General features: G+C 36.2%; 1 protein-coding gene and 1 pseudogene across 1 annotated transcript; one reads left to right on the top strand and one right to left on the bottom strand.

The window, feature by feature from the left end:
- The first annotated feature begins 4,471 nt into the window (after nt 1-4,471).
- On the top strand, nt 4,472-4,900 carry LOC148586262 (uncharacterized). The gene has a single exon (XM_088515534.1). It carries the CDS (start codon nt 4,472-4,474, stop codon nt 4,898-4,900), a length of 429 nt encoding a protein of 142 aa, XP_088371660.1.
- A 6,361-nt stretch (nt 4,901-11,261) lies between these two features.
- LOC148586261 (uncharacterized) lies at nt 11,262-11,949 on the bottom strand (annotated as a pseudogene).
- Between the last annotated feature and the right edge of the window lie 2,578 nt (nt 11,950-14,527).

The raw sequence follows: 14,527 nt of genomic DNA, 5'->3' as shown, positions 1-14,527 counted from the left end.
GTCAAACCCACAGGGAATTGTGTTTTTGAAGAACAAATTATAACTAAACTAATTAAATCCTAACCTAGTTCCAAAAAAAGTTTGAATTTTAAGTTTTAAAAATTAAAGGATAAACATAAACTAAATAAAATAAAACAAACGATAAAGACTAAGGTTTGGGAATCAACACTCACCGAATCATAAAAACATACTCCATATTCATCAATATTAATCTGAAGTTCTCACAGATAAAATCATATGTATGCTTTACTATGGTTTTAAAAGTTAATCAAAACCATCCCATGTATCTATTAATTGCACAAATCACCAAAGGAATCCAATATCAATTAAATCATCAGATGTATCCATAAATCACAAAAGATATCAAATTTTAATTGAAACACCTAATGTATCAGTAGAACAAATCACAAGGGATATCCAATTTTTAAACAAATAAAATCAAGGGTTAAATTCACTTTACCCCCTTAAAGTTTTAAGGGTTTTTCAATTCGAACCCCAATGCTTAAAAATCGGCAATGTACCCCTCTAATGTTTTAAAAAATTTCAATTTAGACCCTCCGTTACTAATTTCCGTCTAATTGGACAGAAATCATTCCACGTGCTTCTCACGTGGGATTTTGATGCCCTCTATTCTAATTTTGCCCTCATTAAAACTTACGAAATTACGTAATTACCCTCAATTTCATAGGTTTTAATGAGGGTAATTACATAATTTCATTGGTTTTAATGAGGGCAAAATTGGAGTAACGAACATCAAAATCTCACGTGGGACGCACGTGGGATGATTTCCATCCAATTAGATTAAAATTAGTAACGGAGGGTCTGAATTGAAAATTTTTAAAACATTAGAGAGGTACATTGCCAATTTTTAAACATTGGGGTTCGAATTGAAAAACTCTTAAAACTTCAAGGGGGTAAAGTGAATTTTCCCCTAAAATCAAGCAATCAATTGTATTGAATTATCTCAAATCATCAGTGTATCCTTAAATTACAAAAGATATCCAAGAATCATTCAATCCAATTGAAAAGAAGTAAAATAATTGAAATATAAAACCCAATAAATTGGATAAATGAAGACTTACATAAAAGTTATGTTGTTCTTCATCGGTGAGGCTTCATCCCCAACCTTAGTTGGGAATTTAGCTCTACATAAAAATAAAACATAAACTAAACTAAAGAGAAAAATTGTGAAATTTTGTTCTCTGGGATTGTCTATCTTTCTTGAATGCAAAGAGATCTATTGATAGGCTTAGGAAAGTCCTAGAAGCCCTACTAAACCTAGATAATTCGGAGGTCTTTCTCCCAGTCCAAATAGAAGTCTGAAATCGAAATAAGATTTGTCCAAATTTATGTTCTTTTATTGTGGAATGATTGTGGCATAGTAAATGTCCGAATTAGGAAAATCCTATTTCATAATGAATTGTATTGTTTTAAGTTAGCTTTCCAATGCCACTGATTTCATCCCAATCCGATACTTGAGCAGAAAGTTATGGTCAAAATACTTAGATGCGTGCATAATTTGAAATTTAATCCAATCTGATTTTTACTCCAATTAGATAAATTCCGATTTAATCATTTTATTGATTTGGTTAAACTTAATCACATCATCTAGGTCTTCTTAAAGTGTGGTTTTCCAAACTTTGTAATTTTTCCTTTAAAAGCGCAGTTTTCCTTTAGCAACCTATAAAACACTTAAAACAAAAAACTAACACAAAACATTACCTAACGACCCAAGTAAAGGATTAACTAATGTAAATTAAGGGGTCCAAATATGAAATATTTGGCACTCATCAGCTAACAAACCTCTGATTTTGCATAAATGGACTCTTGGTATGCAGCTTCTTAAGCTTTTTCTATCTTCTGTTCCTATTTGGATTAAGTTGCATAACCTGCCAATTGAGTTTTTGAATGCTACATGTTTGAGTTATGTGGCTAGTGGTGTTGGTAAGCCTCTTTGTGCTTATTCGATTACTGAGGAGCACCTTAGGCTTGGTTTTGCTAGGGTTCTGGTTGAAGTGAATGTGGATTCTGTTTTTCCTAAGGAGATAGAAATTGTTGGTGTTGATGGGGGTAGGGTTTTAGTAGGCATTGAGTATCCATAGCTACCTGTTAAATGCAAGAAGTGTAAGTCATTTGGTCATCTCTCTCATGCTTTTTCCAAGGTTGAAAATAGGTTTCGCTTCCCAAAAATCTAAGCTAGTTCAGAATTTGCATGCTGGTCCTGTTGTGGAGAAGGTTGCTGAGTTGAAGAATGTAGCACCTAGTGTTGTGGTTGAGACTAACTGGAATGTGGTTAGAGCAGCTAAAAAGAACTCATGTTTCTAAGGCTACTGTCAAGGATAGCCAGAGGCATTGGACTAATTCTTTCCATCTACTAGCTAGAGCTGATGGTAGATATGAGTCAGGTAAGGCAAGAGGCTCATGTACTTTTTCTTCTCTTCAAAAAGTTATTGAGACTGCATTGGATGAGGAGATTGCAAAAGTAAAAGGGAAAGGTAAAATGGGGGAAGAGGAGGAGGTCTTGATGAGAGGTTTTTCACCCACCATATGAACTTTTTGATTTGGAATGTGAGGGGTTTGAATCACCCTTCAAAGTAGAAGGAGGTCATGAGTATGATCCAAATAAGACTAGCCTTATTTGTTTGATTGAAACTAGAGTGAAGGAAAACAAAGCCGATAAGGTTAGGGCTTGTATTGTTCTAGATTGGCACTATGTTTTTAACTATGATCAGCATTTTTTGGGAAGGATTTGGATTTTTTGGAAGAATTCCAACTATGAAGTGTCTGTTCTAGACAAGAGTGAGCAAAGTATTAATTGTTTCACTAAGTCTCTTAATAGTAATTTATGTTGTTTTCATTCTCTTGTCTATGGGGCTAACAAGGGGGTGGATAGAAAGCTACTTTAGACAAATTTGTGTTCTATGAAGGGGAAAGTAGGAACTAATCCTTGGATGATTTGTGGGGATTTTAATGTGGTAATGTCCTTGGCTGAGAAATGGGGATCTGACAAGCTTAACTCCTATGAAACTGGGTTTGGTCAGTGTTTGAATGATCTTGAGGTTCTGGATCTTAATTTTAGTGATTGTTTTTACACTTGGACTAACAAAATTGAGGTGCATCGGTTTGTGGCTAGAAAGCTAGATAGGGTTTTGGCAAATGAGTACTAGATGAGTTGTTTTGAGAGTACTATTGTGGAATTCCATTCTGGGGGTATTTCTAATCACTCCCCTGCTATCATCTTAGTAGGCATTCTACAGAGTTTTGGTCCTATACCCTTTAAGTTCTATAACTATTGGTTGGAACATAAAGGGTTTTTGGATTGGGTCTAGGAAGGATGGAACACTCAGGTTGAGGGGGGTCCCAATGTATCAATTGTATGTGAAACTTAGAGATGTGAAAGCTATGTTAATGGAGAAGAATTTGGCATGTTTTGGGAATTTGAAGCAAAGAGTTATTTAGGCTCGTGAAAACCTGAATTTAGCTCAAAATGATGTTTTTGCTACTTTTGGCAGTGCTAATAGACTTCTTAAGGAGAGGGAATGTCTTCCTACTTATGTTTCTATTACAAAGGCTGAGGAATCTTTCTTGAAGCAGAAGGCTAGGACTCAATGGTTGCAATTAGGTGATCGGAATAATAGTTTTTTCCTTAGATCTCTAAAAGTTCAAAATGCAAAGAAAACTATCACCTATCTGTGGGATGAGCATGGTAATCAAGTGGACGATGTTGATCAGATTAAGGAGGTCACTGAGCATTTCTATAAGAATTTGTTAAGTACAAATCAGCTGAAGTTCACTAATGCAAAAGCAGCTCGAATTAGGTAGCTCATTCATGTTGCTATCTCTTCTGAACATGCTGCTATTTTGGAGAAGGAGGTTTCTGTAGATGAAATCAGAGATACTTTGTTTCATATGAAAGCAAACAAGGCCCTTAGTCCTGATGGATTCTCTGCAAATTTTTGTAAGTCTACTTAGGCTATTGTTGGTTTCTAGTTTATTGCTGAAGGAAGTGAATGCTACTATTCTCACTTTGTTTCCTAAGAAGGTAAATCCTTCTGCTATGGGGGATTTTAGGCCTATTGCATGTTGTAATGTTATATACAAATGTATTACCAAGATCCTTTCAAATAGGATGTTGCCATGAACCAGTTTGCTTTCATACCTTCTAGGAGTATTTCTGAAAATGCCTTCCTCGCTCAGGAACTTGTGAGGAATTATCATAAGGACAAAGGAAACTCTTGATGCACTTTGAAGATTGATCTTATGAAGGCTTATGACTTTGTGAATTGGGAGTTCATGATTCATTGTTTACATTTTTTTGGCTTCCCTAATAGATTTCTGAGTTGGATCAAGGAGTGTGTAACCTTTCCTAAATTTTCTTTTTGCATCAATGACACTTTGGTTGGCTATTTTGAAGGAAAGAAGGGGCTAAGGCAGGGTGATCCTATTTCTCCTTTATCTTTTTGTCCTAACCATGGAGGTCTCTTCTAGGATTATGGCTGATCATACAGGTGGTAATTCTAGTTTCAGGTTCCATCCCAAATGTGTGAGCGTAAGGCTTACTCGTTTATGTTTTGCAAATTATCTCCTATTTTTTTCTGAAGCTAGCTTGAGCTCTATAAATGTTTTCAAGGCTGCTCTTCTTGAGTTTGAGGATATGTCTGGTTTGAAAGAAAATCCTTCTAAAAGTTTTTTCTATTGTTCTAGAATTTCAGCTAGAGTGAAGCATGTTCTATTGGATGAGTTAATGATAAAGGAAGGTCATCTCCTTGTGAGATATCTTGGGGCTCCTCTCATTTCATCTAGACTTTCTTCAACTGATTGTGGGGCTTTGCTGGATAGAATTACTGGTCGTATAGACTCTTGGCTCAACAAGAATCTTTCTTATGCAAGTAGGCTCTAGTTGCTATCCTCTGTTTTGCACAATTTACAAGTGTATTGGATAGGAATTGTCATTCTTCCTAAGAAGATTATTAAAGCTATTGAACAAAAAATTCAATAGGTTTCTGTGGAATGGGAAAGATGAAGGGGCAGCAAAGGCTAAGGTTTCTTGGTCTGATCTTTGTTTTCCTAAGAAGGAGGGAGGTTTGGGGTTGAAGAGGCTAGAAGTTTGGAATCAAACTTCTATGCTTAGACATGTTTGGAGCATTTTTGCTAGGTCTAGATCCTTGAGGTTTGAGGCTGGGAATGGAGAAACCATCCATCTGCGGTTGGACTTGTGGCATTCTTCAGGGATTTTGATTTAGCAATATGGTTTTAAGGTTGTCTATGATGCTCAAAGTAATATTGAAGCCAAATGTTAAGTGCTAAAATATTCATATTTTTAGCCCTTAACTTACATATTTTAATCCTTTAGTTTTGGTTAATTTATGTCATTTTAGTTCTTTTATGTGTTTTTCTTGATTTTGTAGGTCATTGAAAGAAAAGAAGCAATTTTGGAAGTCTAGAGCATAAAAGAGCTATTTTGGGAAATTTGGAGGCTCTGGTAGTGCGATCGATCGCAGGGGATCTGCGATTGAGTGCACTACAGGCGAGGACTACAATGCGCAAGGTACCAGTGATTGAGTGCCAGCACAAAGAGGATCGATCACAGACCTGCGATCGATCGAACACGGGCTGCGATCGAGCGCACCCGTGCGTGATGGCCAAGTCAGCCGCCTGCCTTAATAAGGAAAGAGCAATTTTTAAGGTTTTGTAACTTAGTGCGAACTAGGGCTCAAAACCTATGATTTTTAGGGTTTCTAGAGTATTCCTAAGGCCTATAAGTAGACCCTTAAGCCTCTAGAATAAGACACACTTTCCAAGGAGAAGAATTGGAGCTCTTCAAGTTCAAGTTTCAGGTTTATTCTTTTCCTTTCTTTTATTTTATTTTATGAAGATGTTTAACATCAAACTTATGTGTAACTAATTTATTTAGTAGGGCTAGATTGAAGCCCTAGTTATGTTTATTTAATATTTCAATATTGGCGCCCTTGTAATGATCATGTTGTGGTATTTAACTTGATTAATTCCAACTTTCATGAATTCCTCATATGTGTGTGCCTAATCAACATATGCATCTAGTATGGACTAGTTAGTTAAACCAATTTAAATGACAAAGTCCTGGGTTTAATAAAAGTAACAAAAGAAATCCACATCGGGTTCTTGGGTTAATCAACATGGGGAACCGGGAGTATACACCCATGCCCTAGGCCTCATGTGTTTGTCGATTTCCAAAGAAATTATGCTTTCTCAAAGAACAATTTAGTATACAGCCATGCTAAATTCTTTAAGAAATAAAAGAGTTAGAATACACACTCATACCTAACTCGTTGCTTAGGGAAATCTATAGCTTAAGGAGTATGCACCCATGCCCTTAGGTTGACAAACATTAGATATATATAACATGATCAAAGCATTGGCATATTGACATATTATCTAAATATAACTAGTGGTGGATATCAAAGCCTTACCTTTTTATTATCGCCAAATCAAAAATCAATCTTTGTTTTGTTTTACTTTTGGAATTTAATTTTAAACAAAATTTAGCAATCCTCGTGGGAATCACCCCGTACTTGCACACTATATTACTATGTTGACCTCGTGCACTTGCGGGTAAAACATACAATTATTTGCATATTAATTTAGGTAGATATTTGTAACAACAAGTTTTTAGCGCTGTTGCCGGGGATTGCGGCAAATTTTGTTTAGAATTATTTTCCTTTAGTTGTATTATTATAATTTAGTTTTTTTTTTTTTCCTGTTTTTTGTAGTTACTGTTCTCCTCTGGAGGTCTAGAGGTGCGCTCGAGCGCCCAACCAGGGCGATCGAGCGCACCAGTGCGATCGATCACACATCTAGAGAGCAGCACACTTACTGCACTAATTATAGATCTAATTTTTTTTTTTCCTTTTATTTCATGCAGGGTCATTCAAGTCTGCATATTAGTAAGTTTTCTTTTTAAATTTTGTTTTTATTTTCTCTTTTAATTTTAACTTCTTTTGTTATTTTATTTTTAATTTCACACATGTGAGGAGGCATTCCGACGCCCCATGGACCATGTTCATTATGCCATGATCCTTATCACCATGTTAGAAAATGTCCTTCAATAAGACAAATTTCTAACAAAATTAATAGGCATAAGAACACTTCGTTCTCTAGACCGGGGAACGGCCGCTATTTTGATTCTTGTAACCCAACATGGAGCCAACAGTCCAATCTCTCATGGCAAGCTCAAGCTCCCGGAATTCATGCTCAACAATCTCATGGACTACAACATCACTCATATCAGCAATTCTATGATCATGCATATTCCTCTCAATCAGCTCCAGCAATGTCAGGCTGAACCATCTTCTCTTGAAATATTCATCACTTATCACATATTGGTTCTAGGGTTTCAGATCAAACGTTTGGTCAATAACCAATGGTTTTAGATTTGGTCATCGAACGTTCGATGTGATCCTGGTCGAACATTTGCTCTAGGGTTATCATCAAATGTTCAGTTGGGACTAACTTCAGTCCTTTTTTGATCCTACGTGTCCACTGTGGACACGAAGGATCAAAACTTTCCGTTTTGGCACCAGCCAAAACAGTGCGTTTTGATGGACTTGGGGGTTTTATTTTAAAACCCCCAAGTTCTCTTCCCCAAATTGAATGGAAACCAGCTAGATATTCGACAAAACTGCAAAAAAGGTGGACGACCTCACTCCCATCAATGGCATCAACGGCAACATCTTCGATCCAAAACCCAGCCACTCTCCCAACATCCAACGCGAGATTGCCACACCTACACAGTGGTTCTCCAAGCGATGGCTAGGATTTTAAAAATCTGTTTTTGGGTTTTGAGGAAGACAAAGGTAAAGCCTTTTCTTAAACTTTTATTTTGTGGGTTTTGTTGATTCGAAATTATGGAAGTCTTCATTGATTTTCAGTCCTCTCAAGTAAGTTGATTTTATTTTGTTCTCCTCTCTTCGATTTTGAACCTAGGGTTTGAACTAATTGGGGTTTTTTTTTTGCATCTTTTGGGAGGTTGTGTAAAATTCATGGATGATTGTTCTTAATTCGTGTGATTTCCTAGCTCATTTTTGCCTTTTCAGATGCTTAGATTGAGATTTAGGCTAGAAAATTGCATGGCTTTGTGTTTATATATATATATATATATATATATATATATATATATATATATATATATATATATATATATATATTTGGGGTTTTTCTTGTTGCCAGTTTTAATGAACTGATTTTTTTTGCTTTTCTCCCTTATTTTGGCGATAATACAATTAATCTCATTCTCTTTATTCACAAAAAACCTTTTTTGTATCTCATGGGTTATGCTAGTTCCTATTATTTGATTTGCTAGGGGGGGAAAAAGGAAATATGTACATTTTCTATAAACCGAAACAACAAGAAACATAAGATAGGGAAGCTTGTTTATATTTTTCTTTTCTCAGCTTGATTATTCTCTCTCATGTTAGGTATATATTGTTATGTTCAGATAAGATGAACATTAAGAATACAATTTTCAGGAAAGGATCCAGTGAAGACAAATTCTACACTGGGAAGCTGAAAAAGGTTTGTAATTTTTATTTTGTGAAACCCATAAGGGAAATGTGATTACAGCTAATCATTTAGGGTTTCACTGTAGAATGAACAGTCAATGTCGCCAGCGTCTGTAATATTGTCGGCCAAAGAGGATATGGAACCTGTGTAATGTAGGTGCGGCCTTACAACCCCAATTATAACATCCACGACTATAAAAATATCCTGAGAGGCAATTCTATGAGTGTGCTATGTATGACCATAAAAAGGTATTTTAATTTGGCTCCTTTGGTGGTGAGAAATGGTTGTTATTTTGTACTTGTTCCTAATTGTCAAATTTTTTTGTGTAATGACAAAAAGTTGGACAATGTCATTTTTCCAGTGGTATGACGAAGAAACCTGTGCTCATGGAAGGGAGGTCCTACCTGGGTTGTATAAACAAGTTAATTCTCTAAAGGGTGAAGTATCATCACTTAGAGCTAGACTGAGGATCCAAACATATATGTTGGTTTTTTCGTTGGTGATTTATGTATTGCTGATTTGTCTAAGGTTGATGGGGCATTGAGGCATGGAAGGGTTGTGTTTGAGGCATTGATGCGTACCTTTCAATTGTATGTTTTGTATCACCTTACCTGAATTAAGGGATTAGGCAGGCACTTATTAAAACCCCAATAACTTTTTGAATTTGTATAATTATATGTATGTTAATGTTTGCACCGATTTGAATGTGAGCACGCTACATTTGGTGGTGAATTTGTTACATAACTTGTATGGAAAACTTAATGCAAAATATTTATAATAGAGGTATGAATGAATTCATCAACATAACATAATGTGCCAAAAGCGCCACCATTGTCGTACATTGTGGCACATTACATTCATCCACTACAAGCAAAATATAAAAGTCTTTAACAAACGTATGTAAATGGGGAATGTGTTAAGTGTTTAACACAATGAACTCTAAGGTAATTAACACAACATCATTATGCCTATTGCGTAGCCCTACATCCCCAACTCCTTCGTACACATGTATGCACAGGCTGTGATGACCCTGCTTCTACTTCTGCCTGTGGTTCACATTTGGATCCATAGAATGCGTTAACAAAAATAAAAATAAAAAGAATTTCCACAAACATTACTTAGTTAATATTTCACAACATATTTCACATGTATAAGAAATGTGTTTTCTAAAAATATTCGTTTTACCAGTGACTGAGTAGCCCTACGTGTACGAACAGGTTGTGATGACCCTGCTTCTGCTTCTATTTCTGCCTGTGGTTCATATTGGGATCCATAAACTGCGTTAACAAAAAACCCAAAGCATATCTCATAAACCCAAAATGATATTGAATCATGTGAAGGAAAATAGTACTAATGAAAACCCGAAGCATTATTACATTTTGTGGTTAATAGTGGTAATGAAAACCCAAAGCATTGCCTCTACTTTCCATTCCCCACAGTTTCTGGAAAATGGGGTTGCAATTTGGGCAATTGGCCATGCATATATAAGATATATGAAAAAGTTGCACTATACGCATATGCTACTAGCAGCAAATATGCTTTGAAATGAAGCATTGTAATGCATCTCCTTTCTGCTTTGTCTATAAGCACCCTAGTAAAGGAGTAGACCCTGAACCTCTAAAATATGGCTTCTGCGCAAACTGCTATACCAACTTTAGAGTTGCCTAAAAAACTGATCAAGGAAAAACCAGAGATACCACAAATAAAGAATTGTCAATCTATGTAATTCTATCCTATGCATTAGTTGTACAAAATTATTTCTATACTTTGACTTGCACTGTTGCACAATGTCTAACTTTCTACAATATCCACTATTAAATAGAATCCATAGAATGCTCAACATGTTGTATATGCCCTATAACATGCTTTAAAATGAATCGACAAATATGCTTTAAAATGAAGCATTTCCTTCCATTCTATCAACAACAAAAGAACAAGTACACATATTTCACAGGTATATGAAATGTGTTTTCAAAAAAGTATTTGTTTTACTTGTGACTGAGTAGCCCTACGTGTACGAATAGTTGGTTGTGATGACCCTGCATCTCCTTCTACGTGGGGTTGAGATTATGATCCCTAGACTGCATTAACCAAATAATAAGACAAAAAATAATAATTCTTGTACCAAAAAAAAAAATACTAAGTTAACAAATTTTGGTATATGAACTATATGTTGTAAAAGGTCTTCGTTTTACCTATGATTGAGTAGCATTATTTTTTGCTTGCATTTCTTTAGTTTCCACCTCTTCCAGTCTGGGTTCAAAGGTAGGTGACAACCATTGTAATTATGGCCTAAACCCCCGCAATTTCCACCTTTGACAACATATCTACTATGGGTTAGCTTGTAGGTGTTAGTTGGCTCATCTGATGCTCTTCTCCAATCTTTGGTCTACTAAAAGCCCTTCTAATAATAGGTGCCAGAATTTCATCGCATGCATCGTCAGCTGGCCATGTATTTGGACCTTGCATGCCATATACTCGAGCTGCATATCCTTGCATGTACTTATCCATCATGTAATATCCATCTAAATATTCATCCGGCTTTTGCTTATGCATGTAAATTGCAGCACAAGCATGTGAGCAAGAGATCCCATTCAGTTGCCATTTCTCATATGTACATGTGTGGTGATCTAACCTAACTAAATGTTGTGCATCGTACAAGTGGTCGACCTCAAACTCTAATTCATTCTGTCACTGACTAATACAATTTTTTGCTTCATTTTCTACCTCTCCAACTTTTTCTGAATCTTTGCGCATATGGTGTATTGCGCTGATCGGATTTCATTCCTTTTTTGTTGGAAACGTGACATTATCTGCCAACGAATATCTTCAACCATAGTGAGGATGGGCTTACTCCTAGCATCTTTAATCTAAGCATTAAAGCTCTCAGCCAAGTTGTTCAATAACATATCACTTTTGTTGTGGCAACTGAAAGCGTGTCTGGACCATGATGCACTAGGTACACCACTAAGGTAAGCATGTGCACCTTTATCCATCGACATGATCTGTTGCATGTGGTACTGGAATGCATAAATATTGGATGCCCGTGCAGCCCCCCATAACTCATCTTTAAAAGCTTTCCCCGTATAGCCTTTCGTCTTGAAATTTGCAAGTAGGTGCCGAACACAAAAACGATGCTCAGCTTGTGGCAACACAACTTCAACTGCAGTTCCCAAGCCCCTTCACACATACATATAACATTGAATAATATGTAAGAACATAAACAAATAAAAGAACACAATAAGAACATAAACAGTTTATTACACCAAATACCATATGCCTGTCAGACATAATAGTCCAACCAAGCCCGCCTTCGGATCCAACATATATTTCTTCCACCAAAATGTTAATAAACCATTCCCACGACTATTTGGTCTCAGCCTCGGCCACTGCAAATGCAATGGGGAACATGTCGTCGTTGTCATCCTTGCCTATAGCACACAACAAATGCCCCACATATTCCCCCTTTAGATGACAAGCATCTAAACAAATGATGGGCCTACAACTATACTTGAACCCCATCTTACATGCATCAAGGCAAATATACATTCATTGCAATAATGCTCTATCTCTATGAATGAAGCACTACTACCAGGATTGGTGCTGAGTAACGTTGACGTGTATCTCCTTGTGAGGCGATATTGCTTAGAATGGCTATCAAAAAGTTGATGTAATGTCTCCTTCTTTGCTCTATAGCAACGAGCAATGGGAACATCTACGTTGCGATCTCTCTTCACCCTCTGTTGTAATGCATATGGGGTCCATGTGGGATCATCTTTGAAGTCCTTTTTATACGTACGAACAAGATACTCGACATCACATCTGGTGTTTTCGTAACGATTACCACATACATGCGTCGGGTAGAAAGTTTTAATTTGTATACAAGTCTTCGTAGCATCAATGGAGGCATGAATCCTTCATCTGTAAACTGCTCCCCAACTACAAACTCCACTGGAATATTTAAGTCATGTTTCTCATTAAACTACTTATACCACTTCTTTTTATTTCCAACATCATTAGAATCACTACCTTGCAAACTTGCAAGACCATCACTTTCATCATCAGATTCATGATCCCCAATTTCGGCTCCTTTCTCACTAATGTTATAGTCAACCTTGTCCCACCAGTTGGCCATTCCATCCTTTCTCTTTATTGCCATCATCATAATAGAATAGGTCTTCATCCTTGCCATTAGTTTCATTGAAGTCATTCAACAGACCCTTGATAACTTCATCATCATCCTCAGCCACTTTGGTCTTCCGTGGCCTACCACGTCTTGTGTTTTTTTACCTGTTTTGGGCATGGTGTCCACACTAACATTAATATTGTCCTCTTCTTCATCTTGCAAAACAGGTTGAGCATCCGGTGTTTTTCTTCTTATTATTCTTACTGAAAAAATAATAATAATAAATAAAAAAGGATCAACAACTACCACAATTCACAAATGAGCAACAACAACAACCATAATCATCGCCCCATCAAGATTGGTAGGGCATCACATATTTTCTAATACCTATGTGTGTGCGCGCGTGTGTGTGTGCGTGTGTGCGCGCGCCCCATGTGACTACTACTACTAAAACCAAAAAAAAATAATAATAATATTGTTTTTTGCCTATATATAATGCTATTCAATGTTCAAGTGTATGCAAAGATATACTTGTCTCATTTCAAAAAAAAAAAAAAAAAGCGTTAATAACAATACAAACAGAATAAACTAAACACCAATAAACTTAAAAGCATATAATCAAGTGTACCTCCTCTTGTGGAGGTTCTTCGCTTGCCTGCTTGCTTGCTTGTAGTTGTTTCGTCGGTGGATGTCCTTTGCATGCTCACTTGGAGATGCACTTGCGGTAGAGGTCCTTTACTTGGCTAGAGTAATTTAAAAGAATAAACTAAACATCAATAAAATTAAAAGAATAGAATCCTGTGTACCTACTTTGGTGGAGGTCCTTTGCTTGCTTGCTTGCTCGCTTGGAGATGCACAGTCAATGGAGGTCCTTTTCTTGGTTGGTGTAACCATACGAGCAACGAGCATTTTCACATTCTCCATCTTGTCCTTCTCCATCTCCATCTCCATCTTCACGAAAAGCCCTAGTTATTTCATCCACCCCACCACCCCCTTCTCCATCTTATCCTTCAAGTGCTTGAAGAAAGCAATGCTCCTCTACCATTACAGCATGGTCTACCATATATTCAACATATAAATGAACTTCTTCTGATTTGTAACTCTCTACAATATTTAAAAAAATCGACGAAGTCTGCATTACTATTCAAAGGTATCACGTGTTCATGATTGTCACTGACATTATACTAGCATCTAACGTCGTTCAAGTATCCTAAATGGCGAACCAGCTCCTTAACTTCTCACAAACTCAAATAGTCAACATCATACTCATTTATTTGATGGACATCACTACCAACGTATGTAAATGGGGTATGGTGCATTATCCCACCATGGTGGATGCTTATATTGACCAGCATATCTGTAAACATATGAAAGAGTACTTATAACAACAACAAAAAATTATCAAACATAAATAATAAATAAATAAAAATCCTAGCATAAAATAAAAAATAACATAATGAGTACCATTTGGATCATATTAACCATAAAATAAATCAAATGATACGGAGAAACTTTTACAATACAAAATGTACCATCAAGGTCACTACAAAAAAATTCAAGCATGTACCATAAAAGCTCCCCACAAAATAAATAAATAAATAAAAATAAAAATGAAGTTGCTAACTAAATACCACCGATTTGTATACATATAAGATCCAATTATAAGTACTAATTTTATGACTCTTCATGAGTTTCTGTGGTGATTAGAGGGTATAATAAACCTTAAACACCAAAAAATAAGACAATTTATCGTCAATATGTTAGGTTGCCTTTGCACTGTGAAGATGTTAAAACTACATGAAAGTTTGCATGTATATATTGACCTGCATTGAAACGTGATAAATAGTGGACAATCACTCAACC

Source organism: Corylus avellana, chromosome 4, assembly GCF_965113065.1.
Source record: "Corylus avellana chromosome 4, dhCorAvel1.hap1.2, whole genome shotgun sequence".
Classification (NCBI taxonomy): Eukaryota; Viridiplantae; Streptophyta; class Magnoliopsida; order Fagales; family Betulaceae; genus Corylus; species Corylus avellana.
This window is presented reverse-complemented; position numbering and strand designations above follow the sequence as displayed.

Excerpts from the sequence above, each read along its gene's own strand:
- LOC148586262 (XM_088515534.1), top strand. The coding sequence starts at position 4,472 with ATGGAGGTCTCTTCTAGGATTATGGCTGATCATACAGGTGGTAATTCT.